The sequence below is a fragment of the Ochotona princeps genome, chromosome 14 (genome assembly GCF_030435755.1).
Source record: "Ochotona princeps isolate mOchPri1 chromosome 14, mOchPri1.hap1, whole genome shotgun sequence".
NCBI lineage: Eukaryota > Metazoa > Chordata > Mammalia > Lagomorpha > Ochotonidae > Ochotona > Ochotona princeps.
The window spans coordinates 9,093,095-9,118,994 of NC_080845.1; the positions used below are offsets into that span (position 1 = coordinate 9,093,095).

At 52.5% G+C, this 25,900-nt stretch overlaps 1 protein-coding gene across 1 annotated transcript; it reads right to left on the minus strand.

The window, feature by feature from the left end:
- Nucleotides 1-1,762: 1,762 nt before the first annotated feature.
- Nucleotides 1,763-22,138, minus strand: PTGS1 (prostaglandin-endoperoxide synthase 1). Its single transcript, XM_004593726.3, has 11 exons — nt 22,052-22,138; nt 21,865-21,966; nt 16,435-16,551; nt 16,049-16,189; nt 15,752-15,895; nt 13,535-13,716; nt 13,347-13,430; nt 10,658-10,904; nt 8,449-8,735; nt 4,294-4,441; nt 1,763-2,817 (listed from the first exon to the last, which is right to left on the minus strand). The coding sequence occupies exons 1-11, from the start codon at nt 22,056-22,058 to the stop codon at nt 2,462-2,464; spliced, it is 1,815 nt and encodes a 604-aa protein (XP_004593783.2). The 5' UTR covers nt 22,059-22,138; the 3' UTR covers nt 1,763-2,461.
- Between the last annotated feature and the right edge of the window lie 3,762 nt (nt 22,139-25,900).

The window sequence follows — 25,900 nt, forward strand, 5'->3', positions numbered from 1 at the left end:
CCACATCCCAGGTGGAATAAACAAACATCTTTCCCTGGACTAAGTGTGCTTCGTGCATCTCTAAAGACTTTCCAAAAAGGGACATTTGTTGTTATGTCCTGGCTTTTTAAAAGTGAAATAGAGATAAATGCCATAATGTAGCCAAAAAATAGGCTGCTTGGCTGATTAGATGAGACCCATCCAATGTTATCACAGGTAATCTTCTTCAGTTAAGGTCAGCTGATAAAAGATGTTAACTATATCTACAAAAAAGCCACACCACACAGCCACACCTACATTGGTATTTAGTTGGCTACCTGGACACTGTAGGTCCAGCCAAATTGGCTCAGAAAACCAACCATCACTCCCACTAAATAAAAAATCCAGGAATGACTGTTGTGTGAAGATTAAGATCTACCACTCTGGGGGCTGGTACAGTAGCCTAGCAGCTAAACTCCTTTCCTTGAACACACAGGGATCCCATATGGGCTCTGGTTCTAATCCTGATGGCCCTGCTTCCCATCCAGCTCCCTATCTGTGGCCTGGGAAAGCAGTCGAGGACAGCCCAAAGCCTTGGGACCCTGCACCCAAGTGGGATACCCAGAGGAAGTTCCTGGCTCCTGACTTTGGATCAGCTCAGCTCCAGCCATTGCGGCTGCTTGGGGAGTGAACCGGTGGACGGAAGATCTTCCTCTCTGTCTCTCCTCCTCCGTGTATATCTGACTTTGCAATAAAAATAAATAAAAATCTTAAAAAAAAAATCCACCACTCTGAAGAAGCCTCTGACTCCAGGTGACATAATCCCTTTGCAAACATTTCAGGCACAATTTTTCACACTAGGCAAGCTCTATTTGGTCCAGGCACCTGCTTGCAAGAGACAAAATCCCCTGGACCCTACCCATCTACCAGCCCAATAGCCCCTTTTACACCTGGCCCCAGCTGCCATCCTACTTTAGCACCCCAGCCTTCCACTCCACTGCACTCATCACTGGCCACCCTAGCAGAGGACACTACAAAACACTATCCCTATTATGGTTCCCATAAGTAAAATTCCCTCAGGGTCATTCCAATACTTCTGGGTCCCCTGGCCAGCGGTCAGTCAGCAGGAGACATAAGCCCAGACTGATGTAAGCAAAAGAGCAAAGTTTGTCTTAAAGTCAGGAATCCCAGCTGCCCCAGGTTCACTCAATGGAGCAAAGCCAGACAGGAGAGCACGGGGCAAAAAGGGAAAGTCACCCTCACCTTGAACATGTCCCATTCTATCACTTGATGGTCTGTGTTAGCCCCGCTGGAATGTGAGTTGGACGAGGGCAGAAGCCTTGTGTGTGTTGATTTCTTAAGCAGCTGGCACACAGCACTGAAGAAAATAAATATTTGTAACTGAACCTCAGTGCAGACCACACTCCACCCTTCAGTCTGCGACCATGAATGACACAGGCCTGACACTGAGCCAAGCCCGGATGCACCAAGAGCACAGGCCCATGGCTCAACCAGAGCCTGATTCCAACCTGGCTCTCCTCCCCAGGTGCCTGCACTCTCAGTACTCCATAAAAGAGGGAATGACTTTCATTAGGACAAATGGCACATCTGCAGGGGCTGGGCACTGAGTGTTCTAGGGCTGTGGCCTGGGAAGGGCAACATCAGCATGGGAAAACATCCACACAGTCAAGATTCAGGTCCCAGTAGAAAGTTCACACTGGCAACTAGAGCACACCTGGCGGTGGCTCAGATCAAAGATGCAGCTGATTTTTCAAGATGGAGCCAAAAATAGGCACACCACAGGCAACTTTGGAAAGAGTTTTTATTAGCTTCATGGGAAACAGCTGCCATGAGTTCAGCTGGATGGGAACAGAGCTCTAGTGGCTTCCAACTGAGAGTGCAGGAAAACACCCACCTGTTCTCTCTACCTCCTTGGACCAGTGTCTAAGTGGACAAAACTACCCCTCAGTGCAGGCAGATTCAGGCAGTGCATTCTTGTTGGGCAGTAAGTTCTTCTGTCCTGTGGCTACTTTACAGAATAGAAGAATTAGTCAAATCGACCTCTAGATAATCAGACCAGTTCTGATCCAGCTTAGCACCTCTGTTCTGGATCAGCAATCAGGAATGCAACATTCTGAATTGCCAAGAGGAAACATTCTGGAGGGCCACCCAGATTCCAGAGGGCAAAAATAACCCAACTTTCTAGAGTTCTGTATTCTAGAACACCCAATGGCATTCCAAGATGTCAACCAGGATCCAGCATTCTGAGAGGCCAAATGAGAACCACCCCAAACATTCTGATGAGTGAACCAGAAATTCAGCGTTCTAGAACAAAATACCAACATTCCAGTAACGAGTGAGACGCCAAGTCCCAAATGTCAACCCCAACATAGACAGTGCCAGATCAAAAAACCAGCATGTAAAGGCTGTCTCAAGCCTGGCCTCATCCTTCCAGATTGACAAGAACAAGCTCTCCCCTTTAGCATGCTGCTACCCCTGCCCTTCAGAGTTCTGTGGATGGTCGCTCCACAGTGGGCTCATCATCCTGGCTGGAGCTAGGCACACGGAAGGAGACGTAGGGACAGGTCTTGGTATTGAGGCAAACTAGCTTTTTCAGTGTGGCTGTCTTGACGAGGTTGAAGCCCACCTCACCACCAAACGTGCTTGGCTTCCAGTACTCTGGAGAACAGATGGGGTTCCCTAAGAGACCCTTGAGGGAAAAGGGTGCCCCAATCTCGATCATGCTCTCCCCGAAGATGGAGTTCGGTTGGCACTTCTCGAGAAGCAACCCTGGGTAGAATTCCAAGGCATCGATGTCCCCATATAACTCTTCCAGCTCCGCAGCCATCTCAGTCTCTCCTGAAAGGGGGACAAGCCACCGTCAGACCTGTGGGAACCTTCGGTACTTACGTCTTTCCAAGATAAGAGGGTCTCTAGAAGGGAAATTTGGCCAACTGGGAAAATGCCTCAAACTTCCTCTTGCTGGTGTTGGAAGAATCAACAAGAAAAGAAAGAAAAAAATCAACCACTAGTCTAGACTGAGTCTTGGGAAAGAATGTGCTACCAAATGAAGAGTAACTGGGCCTGGGTCTCCGACCTAGAAATGTGTAACTTTTCTGGGATCTGATTACTTGATCATGTCAGCAGGAAGAACACCACCCATTTTTATTCTGTCACAGGTGAGTTTCCAAGTTTCCTATCCTGGTCTGAGTCCATGTAATCTACAAGAGATTAAAAGATATAAGGTACATGTCCAAGCACACACCAAAAGGCAGTGATTGTCTTTCTGTACCTCTGGATTATTTGTCATGAAAGATGAAAACCTAACAATGAGTGAGGACCACATTCACTGACCCCAGGATCCACCCCTCCCCATGACACCTGTACATGCACAGGTTGAGGAGACAGGTTGAGAGTTTCCCTACCATTCCCTCAAACTCACTCTTCACAGGACACTGGGCAGAGTTCACTTCACATCCCTGCTTCACTGGCTACCCATGACCTGTGACAAAGGCTCTTAACTTGGCCACTCAGCATCTGAGCACCTTGGGAAAACGACATTACAGTTGTGTGTGTGTGTATGTGTGTGTGTGTGTGTGTGTGTGTGTGTGTGTGTAACTCTGAGTATGTGAGTGAGGAACCTGCAGTAAAACGAGGAAAACATCAAGACAGAGTGGGACCATCCATGAAACTGGAACCCATGATTCTGGGGGCTACAAGAGAAGGTGAAGCCAATGAGCTTTTAGCTGGATCTGAAGGCTAAACAGGAGTTGAGTTCTCCATTGGATACTCTAAGTGTGTGTGTGTGTGTGTGTGTGTGTGTGTGTGTGTGTGTACAGACTCTTGGGTAGAACCCAAGTCCATTCTATTAAAGGTGTCTGAAGATTCTATATTCTAATCAGTTTTCCAGATGATTCTTACGGAGCTGGTACATCATTGCATACTGATGAACCACTGAACAAAATAAAATCCAAATCTTTAGCATGGAATCCACAGTTAAGACACCAACCTCCCATCGCTAACCAACCCCTCAATATCAATTCTCAACTGCAGCCACACCTAAGACCATCCTACCAGGCAGGCACTGACCTTGCCACCAAGGTTTTTGCACCTCCTATGTGTTGTGTATAATACTCGTGACTCCAATGAGAAAACTTCCATTTAGCCCTAAGGCCCAGCTGCAGGGCCATTGGCTATCCTTCACCACCCACACCAACCCTCTGGTTCCCAGAGTCATGGTGCTAATCACAGGTATGGCCCCACTTGGCCTTCCTGATGCTGCCCACCCTTTGAGTTCCTCAAGGGCAGGATTGTGTCCTAGAGCCAGCTGCTCACCCGTGAGCTCCTGGAAGGAGGTGTAAGGCTTCATGCCAAACCTCTTGCGGTATTCATTGAAGGGCTGCAGCCGCAACTCTCGCGATTCTTTGATGACCTCCACGGCCACGTGCAGGACATGGTGGTCTATGTTCCTGCCACCGCCAATCTGCCAAGAGACAAGCACAGCTGGGGTCCCACAGCCAGGCCAGGCTACCAAGAATCTTATAAGAACTTTGACACATGTCCTGTCTCAGCTAGGATAGTTTGACACAACTTAGCAGCTACAAGGCTGGGTCTGTGGCCTCATTCTACATCGGTCACTCTCTCTCACGACCCCCCTCTGAGTGTCCAGTGAGGAGTGGGCCACGAGGACCCCTTTAGTACCGCTCATGAACTTTCCTTAGTCCCTTGCAATGCTCCCCTGTGAAAGGAGGGAAAACAGGGGTCAAGGCCAGGCAATCTGATGAAAGAAAGAAGTCTTCAGGAAAAGGTTTTCATTCTTGAGTGGAATAATGAGGCACACGGGGGAAAGCTGCTGTTTGGGACCCACATTCCATACTAGAATGCAGAATGGAGTCCCGCGTCCTCTGCTTCCAATCCTGTTTTATACCAATGCTCCTGAGAAGCCAGCAAATTATGGCTCAAGGATCTGGGCCCCCATCACCCTCACGGGAGACAGGAAAGGAGTTTCTGACTCCTGGCTCTGTGTTAGCCCAGGCCTGGCTGGTGCAGCCATTTGTGTAGCAAACCAGCAAGGTTCTCTCTCCCCATCTATCTCTGTAACTGTGCCTTTTGACTAAATAGATGCACCTTTTAAAAAAAAAAAAGATTGCACTCTGACAGCTGAGGACCATTGGTCTAAAGAAAACTCCACCACTTAGGAAGAAACGATAATGTTACCTAAGGAGAAAGCTCTCTCTGACAGAACAGGTGTAATTGGGGCAGGAATTCATATTCCTTGGAGCAAAGTAAACAAGGACTGGCACCAATCCCAGCCCGACCATTTTCCAGGGGTGGGGCTGCTGTGGATTGAATTGTACACCCTGCAAGGATGTTTTGAAGCCCTAATATCCAGTACCTGCAAATAGGATCTTATTCCTAAACACTGGGTAGTCTCCCTTTACCCAGTTTCACTTTCTGCAGTCTCACTTATCAGCAATCTACCACGGTCTAAAAACGCTAAATGGAAAATTCCAGAACTACATTATGTAAACACTTTCAATTGCACACTATTCTGAGTAGGGTGATTAAATCTTGTGCCAGCCCTTCCTCTCCTGCCCCAGACATAAATCATGTGTTTGTGCACCGTAGACACACCACATATCCTACCTCTCCTGTAAGTTACTTGGTAGCCTTTTCACTTTTCAGATCTGGTGTCACAGTGCTAGTGGACACAGTCTTAAGTCACATCATAAGGGCAACATCATCTCCCTTGCTTCATCACATCATGTAGGCATTCTAGATCATTTCACATCATCAGCTTCAGAGGAAGGGTCAAGACAGCCAGTAAGGCAAGGGCCACATTCACACAGCTTGACCTTCAGTGTATGATGATAATTGCTCTGTGTTATTATGCTATTGTTGTTCATCTGTTATTGTGCCTAATTTATAAATTAGACTCTGTCATAGCACGCGTGCATGGGAAAAACACAGTACATAAAGGAGTTGCTACTATCTCCATTTTCAGGCATCCATTGGTGGTCTTGGAATATGTCCTCCTTGGGAGAGAGGAGGACTGCTGTGGAGTTCTCACAGATGTAGGCAAGTTAAGAAGAGACTGCACTGTAGAAGGTTGGGCCCTAATCCAGTAGCTGGGAGTCCCTGCGAGATAAGAGAGACACAGGGAGACACACCCCAGGAGACGCTGAGATTGGAGTGAAATGTCTGCAAACCATCCCCAGTAGCTGAGAGAAAGCCCTGGAACAAACTGTCCCCTCCCTAGGGCCTTCAGAGAGGGTGTGGTCTTGCTGACAGCTTAGTTTCCAGCTTCTAGTTAAAGAACTGTGAAGGAAGACAGTTTCTGCTGTTTAAAGCCATGCAGACGGACATATTTTGTGACAGCAGCCCTGATTGAAAGCAGACAGACACACCTCAGAGAGTGACTTAAAACCCGAGGTCCTTCATCACACAAAAAATGGGAGGTTTGGGGACATCCTCCTGACATGGTTGTAGCCAAATAAGCCAGACAAAGCATACGACACCATTGTCACCATGTCAGGTACATACTAGCCCCCAACAGGGAGGTCATGTATGAAGAGTACTGGGGGAAGCTGCCCGCTGGTGGTGGCATGTGCTAACTTCAGGATAGCTGAGTCCAAGTTCACACAGTGCAACTTCAAAAAGAGGCCTAGGGACCAGGACAAGACAGAAGCAAGGGGATGGGATTGAGGGGGTCAGGCACTGAGGCGGTGAAGATGGGCGCTTCCAACTAGGGAGGAGAAAGGAGGTGTAAGAGGGAGTCGACTGGAAATCGCAGGAAGGAGGCAATGGTCGTGCATGTGCCAGGTCGCCATGACAACACTTCATCCCATGGGGCTGAGACAACAGAAGTTTTATTTCCCGCCATGTGAGGCTGAGAGGCCAAGTACAAAGTGTCCACAGGGTGGCGTCCACCTAGGCTTCTCCTCGGTTTACACATGGTCTGTTCCCCTCGCATCTGCTCACACTCTCCCCTCTGGGTGTGTCTTGTCCCATGATCCTGTGTTTACAAGGATGCCTGTCACACTGGGTGAGGGCCGCAGCCTGGTGACCTCATACAGCCTTCATTCCCTCCTCCAAGAGCCATTCACACAGCAAGCTCCTGGAGGTTAGGACTTCAGCAGTGGATTTGGGGGGGACACAGTTCAGCCCCTCTGAGGTTTCTGAGTTTGTAAGCAGTGAGGGGTGGATGAAATAGTACAGCTGGTTAAAGGCCCTGCTGGGGACACCTATATTACCTAATGAGGTGCCTGGTGCCCACCCCAGCTACTCTGCTTCTGATCTAATTTCTGCTAAGGCACTTCCTGCAAAGCACCATTTGGGGACTCAAAGTATTTTAGTCTCTGCCACCACTATGGGAGACCCAGATGAACTTTCTGGCTCACAACTTTGGCCCGGCCAAGTCCTGGCTGCTGAGAACATACAGCAAGTGAACTAGTATATGGAAAATCTTTCTCTCTCTATGCCTTTCAAATAAATATATCAGCATTTAATAAAGCATTTTCACACACATCCCCATACCCTGACTGTCCACCTGCTCCTCAAACTTCTGTGACCTCTGAACTCCGGGCCTTTGCCCGTGCTGACCCCTCTGTCTGAAATACAATCATCCTTGGCTCCCGACACAACCTCTTCACCTGGGAAATCCCGACACCTTTTGGATTTCTGCCAAGACACCACTTCCTCACCCATAATCCCCAACTATCCAACTCCGAATTTCCAGAGCATTGTGAGCTTCCTGACATACGGTTCTTTTTTTTTTTTTTAATCAGGGTGTCTGTAAGGTTGTGCTCCAACTGAGAATTCTTTTTCATTTGTTTTACTTTTTATATATTTGAAAGATAGAGAAACAGAAAGGAATAAGAGCTCACAAATAGCCTCTATCTGCTGACTCACCTCTCAAAGGCCCACTGGGCCAGGTGCAAGCCAGCAGCCTTAAAGTCATTCAGATGTCCCCCTCTGGGGGCAGGGACCCAAAGACTTGAGCCTTCACCTGCCACCTCCCAGGGTGCACAACAGTAGGAGACTGGAACAGCAGCAACAATGGGACACAAACCCAGGCACCCCAGTGTGAGATAGTGACACAACCATCGCACCAAATGCCAATCCCTGCTTCAGGGATCAACCTGTTGTGATAATTCTCACCAAAAAAAAATTCTCATCTACAAAGCCCTGAGCCCACAGGAAGTGCTCACACGACCTTAGCTGTCATTCACTTAGCATCCCTTCCTAGAGTGTAACAGCCAAAGGACCAGGACACAGCAGCCACTTCAGGCTTGCTTGCCACTATCTCCCCGTACACCTGCAGGGAAGCTTGCTGTGGCTGTGTGAACAGCTGTGCCAAAGCATCCAGGGAGGAATGCCCACACTGTCCAGGAGAAGGGCAGCCGGGCCACACCCCCATTTCACAGCAGAGGAAACGGGAATGCGGCTCCAGAGCCCAACTGCCCTCAGCAATTATCCTCTGAGGCTTACCCGGCCAGCATTCTGGCGTGAGAAGGAGTCCACCAGAGCCTCGACGCCATAGTCCACCAGCATGGAGGTGTTGAACAGGAACTGCTCGTAGCTGTACTCCTGTGACCCCACCTTGAAGGAGTCGGGCATGAGCGGATGCCAGTGATAGAGCTGGTTGAACTCCATGGCGATGCGATTGCGGTACTGGAACTGGACGCTGAAAAGCATCTCAGGGTCGAACTTGAGCTGGAAGAAGTAGCCACTCAGCTGCTGCACGTACTCCTCGATGACAATCTTGATGGTCTCCCCTGCAGGGGAACGGGGGACAGAGATGCAGCAGAGGCTCAAGGGCACATAACCACCTGCTGGGAAAACACTTGCTTTGTTCTTTAGTATCACTATGGTCTCCACTTCGTGGGCCACGTCCACTTTATCTTTCTATCATAGGATGTGAAAGTGAAACTTCCTGTCCTGAATTAAACTACACTCACAAATAAGAGCACCAGCAACTATCCTATTCTAAATGAAGGCTCTAGATATCCCTGCTATGGCTAAGCAGGATTGGCAGAGGAGGGGGCCCAAGAACTGATATTGTGATCCTTGGAGAACCACCCACAGCCTGTGACAAAGAGGTGGGGGAGACCATGAAAGACGGGGAAGTGGAGTGTGACCCTAGGGAGGGTGACATTCCATTGACACCTCCAATGAGGAGGTGGTTTTGAAGAAATCACTCAGATGCAACCAAGGTGGGACAGTACGGCCAGACGCTGAGCCTAGTCCTAAACACATCTCAGAGAAAGTCTTTCTTCTGTCTCAGTTCTGATCACCAGTTTCTGCCTCTGACCTTCTAGAACCAGCTACAGAGCAAGCCAACCTGGGCGGAAGTAAGCAGGCATTGCATAACAGAAGGATAACTGGTCAATCAGATAAGGACAGAAACTACATTTTGGTCAATGGACCCGAAGCAACAGAACTTAGAACAAGCAGGGCTGGGCCCATGGCCTGGCTGCACCCCCTCCAGCAGCCAAAACCCAGGCTGGGATCCTTCATCTCTAGGACCCTGGCTTTACTCATCTGGAAACCATGCACTTGAGCAATGGCAGCAACAGTATCTGCAGGGTCATGATAAAGAACAGACAAGGACTGCATCTGGAGCGTGGGGCACCGGGCCTATTGATGCATGTGGGGCAGAAGTGGGAGGCCAAGTGCAGAAGTTAAGACAAGAAACCCCCTCCAAACCACCCTCACTCACCCCTCGCAGCCATTCAGTCTCGGGAAAGCATCTCTCAAGAACTTCAGTGGCAGCCAGACCTTGTTCACATCTCCCTCTGCAAGTGACCTTGGACAGTCACTTGGCTCTGCTGATTCTTAGTTTCTGCCAAGCTCACATCACACCTGATCCATCAGGTGATTAGCAAAGCCCTAGACATGCAGAGAGTCAGGAGTCCTGCTCTTGGTGAACTTGGTGCTGGGCACCCCTTGGTGCTGGGCAGCTTCCAGCCACTTATTTGCCCTCTCTGGTCAAGGTCTCTGCAATGTTGGCCCATCAGAGCCAGCCCCTCCGCCATCCTCAGGTTGTTTCTATCCCTGATGCCTGACTCTTCCAGGTACTAGTAAATCAGGCTCTATAATTGGGACCAGCCATGCCCATCAGCGCCCAGAAATGAGGAGAGGAAATGAGTCAGAACCAACATGGCCTGTACAGGACTATCGGAGGCCAAGTTCCTAGGCAGGAAACCATCTGACATTTCAAGTCTCAGACTCACCCCCGGAGGGGACACAGAAATATCCTGGGCTGAGGCATCCAGAAGCTACCGCACGCCAGGAAGACATAAGGCACACACAGCACAGGAAGCACGTAGATTCCCAAAGTCTGGACAAGCTGGTGTTTGACCCGGCATATGGCTTGGGAACTCAAGCACACGACCATATGCAGCATGTGTGATGGGGGAACTGAGGTTGGGCATGGCCAGTCCCAGCTGCTGTGTATCACCCAGCTAATAAGCAGAAGGCCTACAAGGCACCAGGCACCTTTCCCTTCACTCAGCATTCGACAAATCTGTGCAGCCAGCGTGCACCCCAAGGAGATGTTTGCAGAGTGAGTCTTGCAGGAGAGCAGCCTGCTCAGGTTAGCACGCTGGCAAGCAGAAGGGTCAGGAATCCAACCCTAGGTCTGTGCCTCTGACCCCACGCTGTGGCTCTCTCTCTGGAGCTGGCCCAGAGCCCTCACCTATGAGGATGAGGCGGGTGGTCTGGAAGAGCTGTTCGTCGTCCCAGGTCGGGTGCTCAGCCTTCAGCAGGTCACACACACGGTTGTGTTCACGCAGCCAGATTGTAGCGTAAAGCATGAGTCCCGGCAGCAGCCCGAACACCTCCTGGCCCACGGCCATCTGGCTCCGGGCCGGGACACCCTTGGGATAGTGCATCAACACAGGCACCTCTTCCACCGACGGCGGGTACACCTCTCCATCTAGCACCTGCGGGTGTGGGATGGGGACACCGAGCCACCTGAGGACCGTGAGACCTCTGCCCCCATCCCCACGTCAACTTCCTGCGTCCAGTTGGCCCCTCCCCTGAACCCTCAGGTTAATCCCCCAGGTGCCGGGCCCTCTTCCACCATCCTACTCCACTTAATTCTTCCCTTCCAGCCCGACTTCTCCACATAAGTAGGTTGCCTATGTCCACCCCACTGCTGGACAGTCCATTCATACTACAAGCAGATACTACTAGACTGACTTAAATCTCTTCCATGCCATCTCTGTTCTTGGCAGACACTGGATCTCTTTCCACGGCCTCTGCCACCCTCACCTGGAGTCATTCTCACCTCTCTCTGAGCACCCCAGCTGCTCCCCAGCACCCAGCCTGTACACATGAGCCTTCCTTGAGTAGCCCCTGCCCCTTCTTGGCCTCCCTCATGCTTCCTCCTCCTCTTTTCCCAAAAAATTCTAACTTTCCCATCCCCTGAACACTCTGGTAGCACCCAGAGCTTCTCCTCGGTGGCTGGCATCACAATGGGTTTGATTCTTGTGTATTCAGATTTGCTAGCTCCAATATGGGTTGTAGCCACCAGACATGAGCAGTTACTGTACTAGAGTACTAGAGATCTGGCTAGCGTGGATAAAGAATCTTACTGGATTTTATTTCATTTTGATTTTATTGGTTTAGACTGACATTTTTATATTTTTATGTATTTATTTTTACTTGAAAGACACAGAAATGGACAGGAGAGAAAAAGAGAGAGAGAATCTTCCACCCACTCCCCAAAAGCCAGCAACATTAATGGCTGGGCCAGGCCAAAGCCAGTGTTGGAATACATCCAACAGGATAGTTGGGACAGCAGAGGCCTATGGGATCCTGTTGAGAAGAGGCCCCAGGGTAAGAGGAGGTGGAGGGTCTCTCACCCAGAGCGCACTCTTGCCCCAAATGAGTCCTTGGATATGTTTTCATGCTTCCCTAATATATGGCGAACATCTGTGCTTAGTTAGCCAAACATCCTAGATCATAGTGCTCCTTATCAATATCTTATCAGTATCTTATCAAATGGTGCTTTGATCCTGGTGCCTTGTTAGCTCTCCTGGAATGCCCTACTTACACACATGTGACATGAGTTGTATATCAAACTTGATCATTGTAGCCATTGTCTGAGCTGAACTATGTTTGAAGTGTTGCTTTGCTGAATGTATGTAAACTGGAACCCTGGAAATAAACTATGTCAGTTACCCAAGAGAGCACCGTTCCCCCATTTCTTTTCGGTCATGTCTCCTCCCCAGGAACCCACAAGGTAAACTTGAAGCCAGGAGCCAGGAACTCAACCCAGGTCACCATGGGTGGCAGGGACTCAAGTGACTGAATTCCATCTGTTACCTCACAGGGTGTGCATTAGCAGGAAGCTGGAACCCCAAGCAGAGCTGGGACTTGAACACTAGATGTGGGCATCCCAGCTGGCACATCAAGCACCACACCAAACACCTGTCCCAAGATCCACCTTGGAAAACTGATACTCGGCTATTGGCAAAACTTCATGTGTGCTTGCAATAACTTGAGCATGGGAATCTATTTACTCACTTCTAAGTTTTATAAAATACAAATATATGTACAGATCAGTTCTTCCCAATGAAAATTTAGCATCCAAATTGAAATGTCCTGCAAAGTCAGACCCAATGTTTGAAGACTGATCACGAGATAAAGAGAAGGTTCAATCTTATGAACACATTTTAGATGGATGCATATAATATTAATATTCCCAACATGTTGCATTAACTGTAAGAAGTCATTAAAATACATCTTATTCTTGGGTTACTTTTTACCCTTTTTTTTTCACCTTTGTGGTCATTGGTATGAGTTTACTTCCTAAAATTTAAACAATTATATTTTGTAATTGTATTAATATAAATAGCAGATTTCAGGTATTTCATAGATGTAGTTCTAAGAAGATAGTCATATTTCCTTTCCCCACTCCTATCCTCCCCTCTTCTGTTCAGCCTTGTGCACATGGCTGACAGAACATTTAATTACGTGCATGACCCACGTGATACCTCCACTGAACCATGCTGGGCTAGACACAAAGACCTTATGGAACTGAATCTTAGCGCTTGTGTGGCCCTAGGTAACAGCCACTGTCAGGCACCCTGTGTCCCCAGTTAACACCGTGAGGTAGTTAAATGAATGCTGCAGGCAAGCAACCCTCTCGTATTGTGTTCCAAAGTCTACCTCCCCAGGCCATCTAAGAGGTCCGGTTTGCCACTCATGGGACTCTCATGTCTGCCTTGCTGTTCTTGGGGGTTTATCGCCTCTTCTCCTGGTACAGTGAAGCTAATCCTCTCAGGACATGACCCAGGACCCCCTTGCAGCCTCTGCTAGTGGAGACAAAAGGGACCTTTCCCATACCCTTACACCCCCGCCCCTCAGTCCAGCCCTACCTGGTACTTGAGTTTCCCATCCTTAAAGAGACGCAGATGATACTGCCGCTCTAGATTGTCCCCATAAATGTGGCCAAGGTCCACCTGCCAATGGAGAGGGTTTCACTGGGATGATTTGAATCCCAGCAATGACCTGCAGCTGCCACATTAGGTCCAGGGTGGTCCTGAACCCCTGCCCAAGTACTCACCCCATGGCCCAAAGCTTTGGTGAAACCTGGACCCATCTTGCCAGAAGTTTTGAAGAACTGATGGGTGAAGTGTTGTGCAAAAAAGGCAAACATGACGTTGGTGCCTTGGGGGTCAGGAATGAACTTCCTCCTGAGCAGGAAGCGGCGGCCCAGGACCTGTGGATCTGGCAGTTGCTTCTTTCCTGGTCAGGGAGTTAGGAAAGAGCAGCAGCTACCTCCTGTATCGGTCTTCTGGCCTCACCAGGAAAGTCAAGCAGGAAGCCGGAACAGGCTGCTTAGAACCATCTCTGCCCCTCCCTCCCCCACCACTGGAGCCAGGCAGAGCAGTCCCTGTGTTCTAACAAAAGATCCAGGAGTGATGTGTTGATGACCAGGATTGCAACTGGCCTTTGCCACAGAGAGGGGACAGCAGGAAGAAGGTGTGTAGATGGTGGTGGGCTAAGTTCTCCAACTTGAAGATAGCACAAGCATTCATCATACGTTCTTGTCTGTTTCTGTGCACATTTGTCATTTTTCCCATGTGGGGGGCGGGGAATGTAGTGGAATAAAAAGGAGATAAGAACAGAGATACCTGGGCCTATTGGTAAACCAGGTGGTTTCTGTTTCACACAGTGGCTTTGTGTACAGTGTGGCAAAGGAGGCATGACAGAAATCAGGGAAAGCTGGTGTTCAGCCTGGCAATGAACACACGGCCTGAGACCCCTGGGTTAGAGTCCCACTCTGCTTCTGATTCTAGCTTCCGGCTAATGCATACACTGTGAGGAAGCAAGTGGGGCTACCCATGGGGGGATCCAGGTTGCTCTCTAGCCTCCTGGTTTTGGTCTGACCCAGCCACAACTGCTTTCAGCATTCAGAGAGTCAACCAATGGCTGGAGAATCTCCGAGAACAAGTATGAACTTACAAATCAAGGCTCAGTGAGTTTGTTTTGCGAAAATACAGAGAGCAAACACATTAAACAGGGCAGAGCCTGTGCTCAGTATCATACCCACCCAGCAAGAAGACAGTCAGGGGTGACCAAGAAACAAGCAAATGCATGTGCAAAAGCAGGGACTGGATCCCATTGAGCCTGTAGGGCACAGTTTGTGAGTATAACTTATTTTTTAAATTTTTATTGATCTATTTGACACAAGCAAACAAAGCCGATGCTCACTAGTTCACACCCCAAATATATACAATGGCCTGGGAGCTGAAGCCAGGATCTGGAACACAATCCAGGTCACCTAAGCAGGTGGGGGGAACCCAACTACTTGAGCCATCAACTGCTGCCTCCCAGGGATTGCATCAACAGCAAGCCGAGTCAGGAGCCAGAACTGCAACTCCAACAGACACTCAAATAAGGAGCATCTTCACCACCACTGGGCCAGATGATGGCCATGCCTACCTATTTTAAATGCCTTCAAGTAGGCATCCACTTGAAGTGAGTGTCTTGCACTATGAATGTTGAGAGAACTTTCCTGTCCATGTTTATGTTGGAGAAGTTGGCACCCAGGAAGGAATTAAGAGAAGTTGTTTGCTCTTAATTTAAGTGTAGGTGAGATGCAATTTTCCTGGCAGTACAGTTAGGATGCTGGAATGGTAGCTAATCATGCGAGTGAAACCTTCAAAATAGATTATAAATAAATAATAACAAAAAGAACATCCAGCAGAAACACCTGTTACACATGCAAGGTGCTAAATCGGCTCAAGCATAATCACTGAGCTGCACAGACCCAGTGTTCAACAGCGCTACCATGTGGCCATAACCAAAATAACAGCAGCCATGGGTACTCTGGTTTCCTCTTGGTTTCTTAACTACTTTAAAGTGATGGCTCTGGACTGAGGCCCAAGGTGTGAAATGGTAATAAGGCCTTGGGAGAAAAATCCCTATCAATGAGACCAAGTGAGGTCCTGGATAAATAAAAAAAATGGTAGACTTCTCTGTAATCCACCCTGGAGAAGCATGCAAAACTATCTAACAGTTAATAAATAACCCATGATTCCATCTTTCAAGGGTGCCTTTCTAATGGGAGTTGTGAGCCAGATCAGGATGATCTCAGGCAAAGCCCTGTGCTGCTTTTCCTATCCTCAGCCTTGGTCCTAGACGTAGCCTACAACTTGCCTAGTCCACCTATGTGTGAAATGGGTCAGTAATTCAGTGTTTTTCTGCCTGCTTCCTCCCCAAAGAATAGCTGGGTATTTCTTGTGACCCTTCTCTGCCCCACTTAGGTCCAGCTCACCTTTAGTTCCCATGGGCGTGGGGCAGTCCTTGGGCACCGAGGGCAGGATGCGGGTGTAATAGCTCACGTTGGAGAAGGCCTCCCAGCTGATATAGTCATATGCTAAATTGTAGGTAGGCGGGCTGGGAATTAGGTTGGACCGCACTGCAGAAGATGAAAGCGACTGTGAAATGGTGCTTCCCCCACCTTCACCGCCCCCCTCCCCAGCCAACCCCCCCAACACACACACACCTCTAGCATTCGGCAGGACTCCTGAGAACAAGCAGGACTGTCCCTATCTCCCACTCCCACACCCACCTGTGAGCACCAGACGCATGAGCAGGTCCCGGATGAAGGTGGCATTGACAAACTCCCAGAACCAACGTACGTGCGTGAGCAAGAAATGGATAAACGTGGGGCTGGGCCGCAAGGAAGTCCGCAGCCAGGTCCAGAGCTCAGCTGCAAGTGTGACAGGAGCCTCTCAGTTGGGACTCGCTCAGAAGTAGGACCAGAAGTAGCTAGGGTGGAGGCTGGGGGTGAGGACCAGCAGGGAACAGGCAGGGGCTGGGGAGTGATGGCAGACAACAAAGTCAGGGCTCAAGAGCTCAGGCAGGAGGCAGATCTGGAGGTGGGGTATGGGAGGGAAAGCCCAGGGAGCAGGAGATTGCCAGGGTGAAGGAGGGGGCGCTGGAAGCTCGGCTCACGGATGGTACAGTTGGGGCCAGAATAGCCCGTGCGGGTACAGTCACACTGGTAACGGTCAAGGGCAACGCGGACGCAGACACCCTGGTGCTGACATGGAAAGTAGCAGCAGGGATTCACTGTGGGTGAGAAAAGGGTGATCAGAAGCCATGTTGCAGGACAAGGGTCTGCTGAGCCCCAGCCATCCCCCGATGGGGAGGAAGGGGCCAGTGACACTCATGCAAGCAGTAGTTCTGTCCCACGTCCCTGGACTCCAGAGATCCGCTAAGGGCCTTCCCTGGTCACTCATGCAGCCAGTGGCCAGGCCTTGCACTGGGCCTCACCCACATCGGGCCCCCAGGGGAAGTTCTCTTCCTCCTTCTGCCCTCCCCGCCACCACCAAAGAGGAACAGAGGGAGACTCGAGACCCCAGGCATGAGCATGAAGGAAACAACCGATAAGACACTGGCTGCAGCCACAGGCTTCTAGATCATTCACTTCCTGCTCACTCAAAGAACAGAAGTAGTGAGTATATAGTTTGTGGGGTTCAAAAAAAGGGTAAGCGCTGGAAGGGGGCTGCCCCCCAGCTCTGAGAAGCAAGATCTCACACCTCCACTTGTGCCACAGGAGGTGTGGGGTGGGAGTACAAACAGAGCACCTGCTTGGCTGGTGGGGAAGCTCAGTAGAGACAAGGTCGCCCAGAAAGCCAGCCCTGGCCAGCTGTCCATCCCTTCACTTCCAGTCCACAGCTCTGGACTCGGCCCTCCCAGCTGAGGAAAGCCATCACCCCTCACCCTGGACCTGGGAATAGGTTCAGATCTGAGTCTCAGGTGGCCCAGGTCAGGGTGGAGTCTGGCTGTAGGGTCCTGAGGCAGGTGTGGCCATGGGGAAGGTGAGGGGTGGTCCCCATCCACCCTCCTGCATCCTAAGCAGTTCCTACAGGAAGCCCCACCCTGCTCCTAACCCAGAACCCTCTGACCCCTGCCCTCCTGCAGCAGCCAGGTGAGAGGCAATTCAGGGTCATGGTGGGGGAGGGTAAACTCTCCCTCAAGCCCAGGCAGCAGCTCACCCACCCAGCAGGAGTCTTCTGCCCTGGCCATGCACAGAAAATGCCAGAGTGTCTTCTGTAACCACGTTTACTGATCTGATCTCAGAACCCAAGCTACAGGAACTAACAAGAGGGTAGTAAAAGGCAAGAACAGCCTGGGACTCCCCCACCCTACCCCTAGACAGCTCGGTCCTCTTGGAGTGCTGTAATCAGCGGGCATGACCCGGACAAGGTCTGGCCTGGGGTGTGCCCCTCACTTTCTCCCAGGACACTCAGGGTCCCTCCTGCCCCCACTTCCTCCCACACACTGAAGGGGCCCTCTGTACTGCCCGTCCCCCTTCCACACACACACATGCACACACAAGCAAAAATGGCCAAGAATCATGCAAACAACTTTGCTTAATGCCGAATGCGACCCCCCCACTACCCCCACAAGTCTGTCTGGTGTGGCCTGGGCAGCGGTGAAGGAGGGAGGGCCTGAGGGGGAGAGTGTTAGGCACAAATGCCTTATCATGCTGCTACAGGCAGGCAGGCAGGCGGGCGGACCTGGCCAGAGGGACCCAGTCCAAGCACCAGACTCCAGCTTCCACAGCCCTGGGTCCTGCAGCAGTTTGCAGGAAGCCTCACGACCAGCCCTGCTGCAGCTCTCCCCATCAGCCCCTCCTGCCACTCTGATCTGCCCAGCTTCCACGTGAGGCTCCCAGGACCCTTGCCCCAGGCTGCCCTCAGAGGCACAGAGGCTGAACCCCAGGCCTCCCTCCTCCCAGCCTCTATCCCCCCAGCCCTGCCGCAGCTAGGATCTCAACACCCACAGCCCAAGCATGCTGTAGACACCCCTTCTTGAGTCTCAAAGCCTGAAGCTGTATTCTTTCCCTGACTCCCCTCACCCTCAAATGTCTTCACTAACTCCCCCTGCCCATGCCAGCCCTGGCTCTGGCCCTTCTCCACCAGGAATGACCAAGAGAAGGGACTCCACCTTCCCTGACTTTCTCCGTCTCCTGGGTACACGCTGTGTGTGCACAGCCACGGCTCAACCTTGGAGTCCAGATGTGTTGGCCAGCGTTGAACAAATGTCTGTGCACCTAAGGCAAGGACACAGGCAGCTGGGCCCAAGAGACCCCTGGTTTTCCTAGGCGACGGCAGATCTGAGCTGAGGGTTTCCAGATGTTGAAGCTGTTGCCCACAGCCCTGTCCTACCAAGACAGAGGTGCAGCCCTGCCCCCATCACGGTCCAGCTTTCCCTCCCTCCTCCTCCACATTCCTTCCATAAACACCAGCTGCCCCCGGGGCAGGAAAAGTTCTCCCCAGCCAGGGCAGCAGGGGCTGCCACTGATCCAAGGTCCAAGGGCACCAGGATGGGTGGAGAGGAGACTGATCATCACAGTCAGCCAGTGGGGATGACCGCAGCTCCAACAGACCAAGTCCATGGCCATCCAGGCCCACAAGCTAGTACACCTGCCCCAGGAGGAGGGGTGTCTCCAGCTGCATGATGAGGAACTCAAGGCTCAGAGAAAGCAACCTCACCCAGGCTCCAGGTGTGGATTTCAACTCGTTGCCCTCCCCTCTCCCTTTCTCTGCCTGAAGGTGCCCAGGCCCGGGTTGCCAAAGTGATCTCAGGTGAGGTAGGGATGGCCCCCTCTCCTTCAAGGTGAACCTCAAAAATGCTGAATGAACAAGATTGCCCATATTCTGTGCCACAAGCAGACCTCCAAGAACTGCTATAAAAAGGCCTTCCTTCTACCCCACTTCAATTCTGTATGCTTTCATGCCAACACGGTTCTGTGCAGAGGACATCCCCAAATCAACAAGAAAGAGAGCTGGGGAGAGGCAGACACCCGGTCACAGTTATTCTGAGTTCTCCACACCCAGCCCGGATCCTTGGGCCTCACTTCTAATCTCCCAGTGAGAAGATGCTCCCATGAAGCTTCCATTTGAGCCTGTCTCTCCCCCCAGTCCTCCAGGTAATTGCGACAATAGATTCCCATCCCCACCCTGACCCATCAGCAGAGACCCTACAACCTAGGGCCAGGCTGATCCGCACAATCACACTGCCACGAGACCCGAAGCCCCGGCAGCTGGACTGTGTCCCCATAGACTGCGACTTCCTGGCTCCAGATCTCTCCGGAAGATTTGGGCAAGGAAATATCCTCTCCCCCACCCCCCGCCCCCGCCCCATTCCCCAGACTGCAGGGGGCCGAGATGAGGCTCCAGGCTCAGGGCTGAGCATGACAAGGGTACAGACACGGCCAAGGAACGCCAAGTTCTCTGGGCTGCGGAGGCGGTAGGCTCCAAGAAGGTCAGTTAGAGAGACCGGCCCCAAATCCCCTGAGAATAATATTTAGAAAAGCTAAGGGGCCTCATGGCCCAAGAGAAAAACAAGGTCCCTGAGCAGCTGAGTCAGGGCAAGAGGAGGCCAAGCCTTACACCTTGGCTGGGTAGGCAACTCCAGGTCAAAGCCAGTCACCACTGTGCCAGGTCCAGGCAGCTGGGCTCAGCAGCTGGAAGGGGACAGCTGGAGAGGAAGCCCCCCGCCCCAGCCTGGCCCTCCCAGCCCACAGCCCCAGCTGGTACTAGAGATAGGCGGCAGAAGAGATGGCTTGGCACTGGGATGGCTGCCTGAAGCCTCTTTGCCTGGTACGCAGCTCTGGTCACCAGATCATGCCCCCTCACTGGCTCATGAGAGGGCACATGGCCAAATGCAGGAGCTGGAGGGCTTGGTCATGCACGTGAAGGATCCCCTGGCACGGCCCTGCCCTTCAGCCTGGACAATTAATCCCCACAGAAGTGGACACAGCGTCCCCTGCTGCCCCCTTCCTGTCCTGGTACCCTTATCTCCTCCTATCCTTTGCTTTTCCTTGGGGAGACAGAGTGGGGTGGGGGGGCAGAGGCAAACAACCAGCCTTTCACCCCCCTGGGGCAGCTGCCTGGGTAGTCTGGCCCTCAGTTTACTTGCAGACTTAGAAACACAAAAGCACCCCCAATCCTCTGCGCCTGCCACACCTGGCATCCTGCACCTGCTGAAGTCACCCTCCCCTCCTGGGTCTCCCATTTCCAGTCACCTGCAGCACACCCCCAGTCCCTCATCCTGCATCCCCTCCACCGGCACCTGCCTCACAACCCGCACATCCCCATCATCTGCCCTTTGCTCCCACCAGGAAGACCCTTTGTCCCGTTTCCAAGTAAGTTCTCACTCAGCCCCTCCTCCCACAAGGTCTGGTCCAAACGTCACCACCTCCAGGAAGCTGCCTTCCACTCCTCACACAGACAGGCAGCTGTTCCCTTCCCTGAGCTCTGCAAAGTGCCGTGTGTCCCTCAGCCATGACTGTGGCCCTCTGGAGTGCCCACCTGTGAGTCCCCCCTCTTGTAAGTGGCTGCAGCTCTCGGTCCTGGCAGGTGCCAGTGAGTGGGATGAGGTGACTCCCATGCCGACATCCCCTGCTAGCTGCAAACCAGGCTTTTGTTCCACTCAACAGTCTCCACCCTTCTGCCTTCCACACATGCACCCAATGAAACCCTCTTCCTCAGGAATCCTGGTCAGCCTTGTAGCCCACAGACGTGTCTCCCCCCTCTCCTCTGAGCCCCAGATCCACCAGGCACCACTGCAAAAGCTCAGACTGCCCCTCCATGCCACTATCCTCTCCTGGATCCTGCTAGGGACAGTAGGTGCAGGGAGTCAGGTCCAGGCCCTGCTGGCCTGGCCAGGAGGAAAGGAGGCTGAGAGAGGAGTAATCCCTCTACCTGGAACCCCCAGTACCTCGGAGAGGTGGAATTTTACAGATCCTGACTTTTTCATCCGCCTCTGGGCCAGAAGGAAGCAGGGGTGCACCGTGACTAGCAGAGAGGGGAGATCTCGGCTTCTGTCTGTGGTCAGAAAGACCAGGGTTCAAATTCTGAGCCCAGATCCTGAACTTGGGGCCCTTGTTACACCTGTTCAGCTTGTTTCCCATTAGGCAGGTCCCCTGCTCAGTGGGGACCTGGCAGATGAAGATTACACCACCACCACCACCACCACCACCCCCAGAGAAGTTACAAATGCGTCTTTACCTCCTCAATCTCCAAAGTTAGAGGTTGAAAAAAGAGGGACTCTCTCCAAGATCTCGTCTCCCTCCCCAGGAAGCATTTGGGGTCTGTTGGGACTGAGACTTGAACAACCGCAGGGGAGGAAGGAAAGAGGGGCCGGCCCCACTGCGCAGGTTGGCAAGAGATCCTCATCGGACCACGAGCCGGGGCCACACCCTCGGGGGTCTATTCGTGCACCACCCCCCTCCCATTCCCAGGCGTTACAGGCAGAGAGGGGAAACTAGGTTGAGGGGGGGGTGTGGTGATATGAGGTGGGGCGGGTCTGGGAACCCGCCGGGGAGAATCGGCGTCGGGGACTCCCAGTGGCCTGGGAAGGGACCCTTACCCGACGCGGGCGCCCCAGGGGCGGCGGGCAGGACCGGGGGCTGGGGCAACAGCAGCAGTAGCAGCAACGGCAGCACCCGGAGCTGGGACGAGGGGCTGCTCCCTGCAGAGAAGACAGACAGCGGCTGAGCTTGGCATTCAAGACCCCCTCCTGAAGCCGTGTGTAAGGCTGGTGGGGTCGGACTCACGGTTCATGGCGTGAGGCTGGCTGACCGGCACGGGACGCAAGCGGCTGGCTCCAAGGATGCTTCCCAACCAGCCGGCCCGGCCCGCCCCCTCCCCACCCATCCCAGGGCTCCACCCACGCCCCTCCCTCCAGCTGTCACCTCGCCGCAGGCTCACTTCCTCTGCTCCCGCACAGCAGCCAAGCTGGTTCATGAGTTGTCCCTCCGACGGCCACTAAAGCAAGTTTTTGCCAGAGAGGCTGCAGGTGCCAGAAACGCTTCCCTTTGGCATGTGGGAAACATGGACATGAGGACAACAGCCGCCTCGGAGGTGATGCACCTGGCACACGCAGGTGCTTGGCTGCTGCTACAGAGGCCAGCCTAGGGGGAGGATGCTCCAAGCAGATACGGAACCCACCAGCGACCTTACAGAACCCAAGCCTCAGCTCCTCCTTTGCTCTTTCTTTCTTCTTTTTTTTTTTTTTTTTTTTTTTTGATTTTTTTTTTTTAATTTGAAAGTCAGAATTACATAGAAGGGAGAGAGAGAGAAAGTGAGATCTCCCAACTGCTGATTCATTCCCCTCAAGTGGCCACAATGACAAAGACAGGGCCAGGCTGAAGCCAAGAGCTGGGAGCGTCACCTGGATCTCACACATGGATGACAGAGGCCCAGGGACCGGACTGTCTCCTGCTGCTTTCCCAGGTGCATTAGCAGGGAGCACTATGGGTAGGCATATGGGACGCTGACATCACAGGCAGTGGGCCTGGTCTGGATCGTGGGAAAGCCTGGCAGGAGGGCTCTAAGGGCTTTGTGCCAGCTCTCAGGCATCCCCAGGCACACAGAGAGAGACAGGCCAGGTGGCAGACACCTGCCAGGGAGCCCCTCCCCCTGCCACCAGCAGTTCCCATGCTCCACTGGGGCAAAAGCCAGCTTCCCTACACAGACAGAGCAAGCCAGGGCAGGCCCATGATGGCTGGGGCCCAGGGGGACTAGGAACAGGTCTGCAGAGCTCCAGGTGGACACAGCATAACCTAAGGCCAGGGGAGTGGACGGTCTCTAGGGGTCAGCAGAGCCTGACCAGGAGGGAGGAGTGGACGCAGAGGCTGACCGAAGAATGGTGGCACTGGAATCATGGGAAGGGAGGAGATTGGCACCGAGGCCAGGTGGAGGTGATAATGTTGGCTACAGGTGGAGTATGCACCTGGACCCGCTGAACAGGCTCCACCCCAGGGGGAGGAGCTCCAGCCGCAGACACTGTGTGAGGTCCAGGCCGGCCCTCATCCCAGCCCAGCAGCTGCCGTCCCTTCTCCTCCCCTAGAGCCCAGCTCTAGGTGTGAGTACTTGCTAGCTCTCAGGATGCTGCAAGATCCACTCACCGCACCAGGCCCACTCCAGGGTCCCAGGAAGCATGCCCCCTCTGCCTGTTGTCTACAGGAAGCTCCTGTTCCCTCCCTGACCCCCGACAGTGACACCCTGCACAGCTCCGTCCCAGCCTCCCTCCTGCTGGGCCGGGAGTGTGGTGTTCCCCACAGTCGGGCAGGTGGATGTCCATTGCTTGAGTAAGAGGGTGAATGAACAACCACGTGCATGGGGGAAAAAAAAGCATTTCATGAGTGAGCGGAGATCCCGGGGAGCCTCATCACAGAGACTGTCACCCAAAGGAACATGCTGCCTCAGTTTCCCTGCCTGTCCACTGTCCAGCATCCTCCAGACACCTGCAGGTCCAGCTCCTCTCAGCTCTGAGCCCCTCTCAGCATTGGCAGCAAAGACCCTTCCCACTTCCCTATCCAAATGATCCCTCTCTCTATACCAGCCCTCACCCCCACACACCTTCACACGCATTCTTGCCACTCGCTCCTCCCCGCACCCTCCTCCACCACCAAGCCAGAGCCCAGAGTTGAGGGCCCCTGGACAGGTCTCGTCCTGGCTGGGCCCCACCCTCCTCTGACACCCCAGAGCTGAATCACTCCCAGCCCCACCCAGCCCCACCTCTGCAAGCACTTCCCAGCCAGGCAGGAATGAGCCCAACTTCTCTGCCAATCCCAGCCTCCCAGCTCCTGGGGTGACCTGAAGCAGCTAAAAATAAATAAATCAATCAAACACCTTGGTGGGCCTCAGTTTTCCCATCTGTAACATGGGACTCAAGATTCCACTCTAGCAGGAATGAGTGTGTGGCTGACACCAGGTATTCCGAGGCCTCCTGAGCCTGCAGGGGGAGCCCAGGGTTACTTCTTGACCAGCCCTCCTGACCACTCCCTACCTGAGCAGGAGATGTCCATGAGAAGTTCCCTTCCTCCTAGCCCATCCCATTGAGCACCAGGGTAACAACAGTAATGGCTAACGTTTCTTTTAAAAATATATTTTTATTGGAAAAGCAGATTTATAGAGAGGAGACACAGAAAGAAAAAAATCTTCCATCTGCTAGTTCACTCCCCAAATGCTGCACAATGGCCAGATCTGAGCTGATGCAAAGCCAGGAGCCAGGAGCCTCCCACATGGGTACAGGGTCCCAAGGCCTTGGGCCACCCTCTGTTGTACACCCGGGCCATAAGCAAGGACCTTTATGGGAAATAGAGCATCCAGGACACAAACCAGTGTCCATAAAGGATGCCGGCACTTGTAGGCAGAGGATTATCCAACTGATAACCCTAACTTTTCTTAAATATTTAGTGTGTGCCTGCAACTGGCAGGCACTCTTTTGTGCCGTTTTCTCCATGAAGTTGCGCCTGTTACCTGCATTCACAGAGAAAAACTCAGGGCCCAACATGGAGGACAGCTTGCTAGCAAGGTTCAGGTGTCAAGACCCAGTTGCCTCATGTAGGAAGCAGGGGTGCCCTGGGAGGGTGCTGGTTAGGAGGATACGGTAGAGGGGTGGCGACACCGAGAAGAGACAGGAACAGCTGTTGGACATCCCCTCCACATGGAAGCCCTCACAGCAATGCCAAGAGGAAGGCATCAGGAGCCTCACCATGCGGCAGGGAAACTGAGGCTCCAGGAGCTCTCCGGGTCCCAGGGAAGGGCGTGAGGAGAAGCAGCAGCCCCCTGAACCCCTTACATCTCACAGCCCCAGGAGGTGGATTCTCTTCCTGTCCCACTTTCTTAGACACAGGACAGGCCAACTGATCTGCCAACAGCCACAGGCTAAGGGTGGCACAGCTGAGACCCGAAACCTGCTGGATTTGATTCCAACAGTGTGAGCTCAGCTCCCTGCTACAACCCTTGTGGGCTCGTCTGCATGGCCAGCCCAGAATCTTGAAACAAACAGACAAATCCCGTCAGGGATGGGCCAAGAAGAAAGATAAACAAGGAGACTGGTGAGCGGAGAGTTCCCACGTCCATCTCAGGGGTTTACCCCTGCAAGGCCCCTGGCCCGTAGACCTTGTCAACAAACAACGGGCACCAGGTGATTGGCAGGGGATGGCCCCTTGGTCATGCCACTGGCATCCTCCCTGGCACGCCCTTCACCATCAGCGTCATCTGTGTTGGCCGGGAGATGTTCCATAGATGATCCTTGCTGGACGAATTCCTATCATGAATCAGTGTAGAATTAATCCAATCCTGTCACTCTAATCCCAGACGTGCAGGAAAAAAAAACTGTATGTGACACTCAGAATCTGAGCAAGGGACAGGTGCTGTGGCACGGAGTGTTAAGCCACCACCTGCCACTTTGGTATCCCATATCGGAGCTCTAGTTCAAGTCATGGCTGAGCTACTCGCTGCTGATATGCCTGGGAATGCAGCAGTAGATGGTCCAAGTGCTTGGATCTCTGCTACCCACACAGGAGACCCAGATGGAATTCTAGGACCCTGGCTTCAGGCTGATGGCCATTTGAAGAGTGAACCAGCACATCGAAGATGTCTTTCTCTTGCGC

Coding starts and splice junctions, on each gene's coding strand:
- PTGS1 (XM_004593726.3), bottom strand. Junction 13,717..15,751: donor CACGCCCATGGGAACTAAAG/GTGAGCTGGACC, acceptor CTCCCTGACCAG/GAAAGAAGCAACTGCCAGAT. Junction 13,431..13,534: donor CCAAAGCTTTGGGCCATGGG/GTGAGTACTTGG, acceptor CTCCATTGGCAG/GTGGACCTTGGCCACATTTA.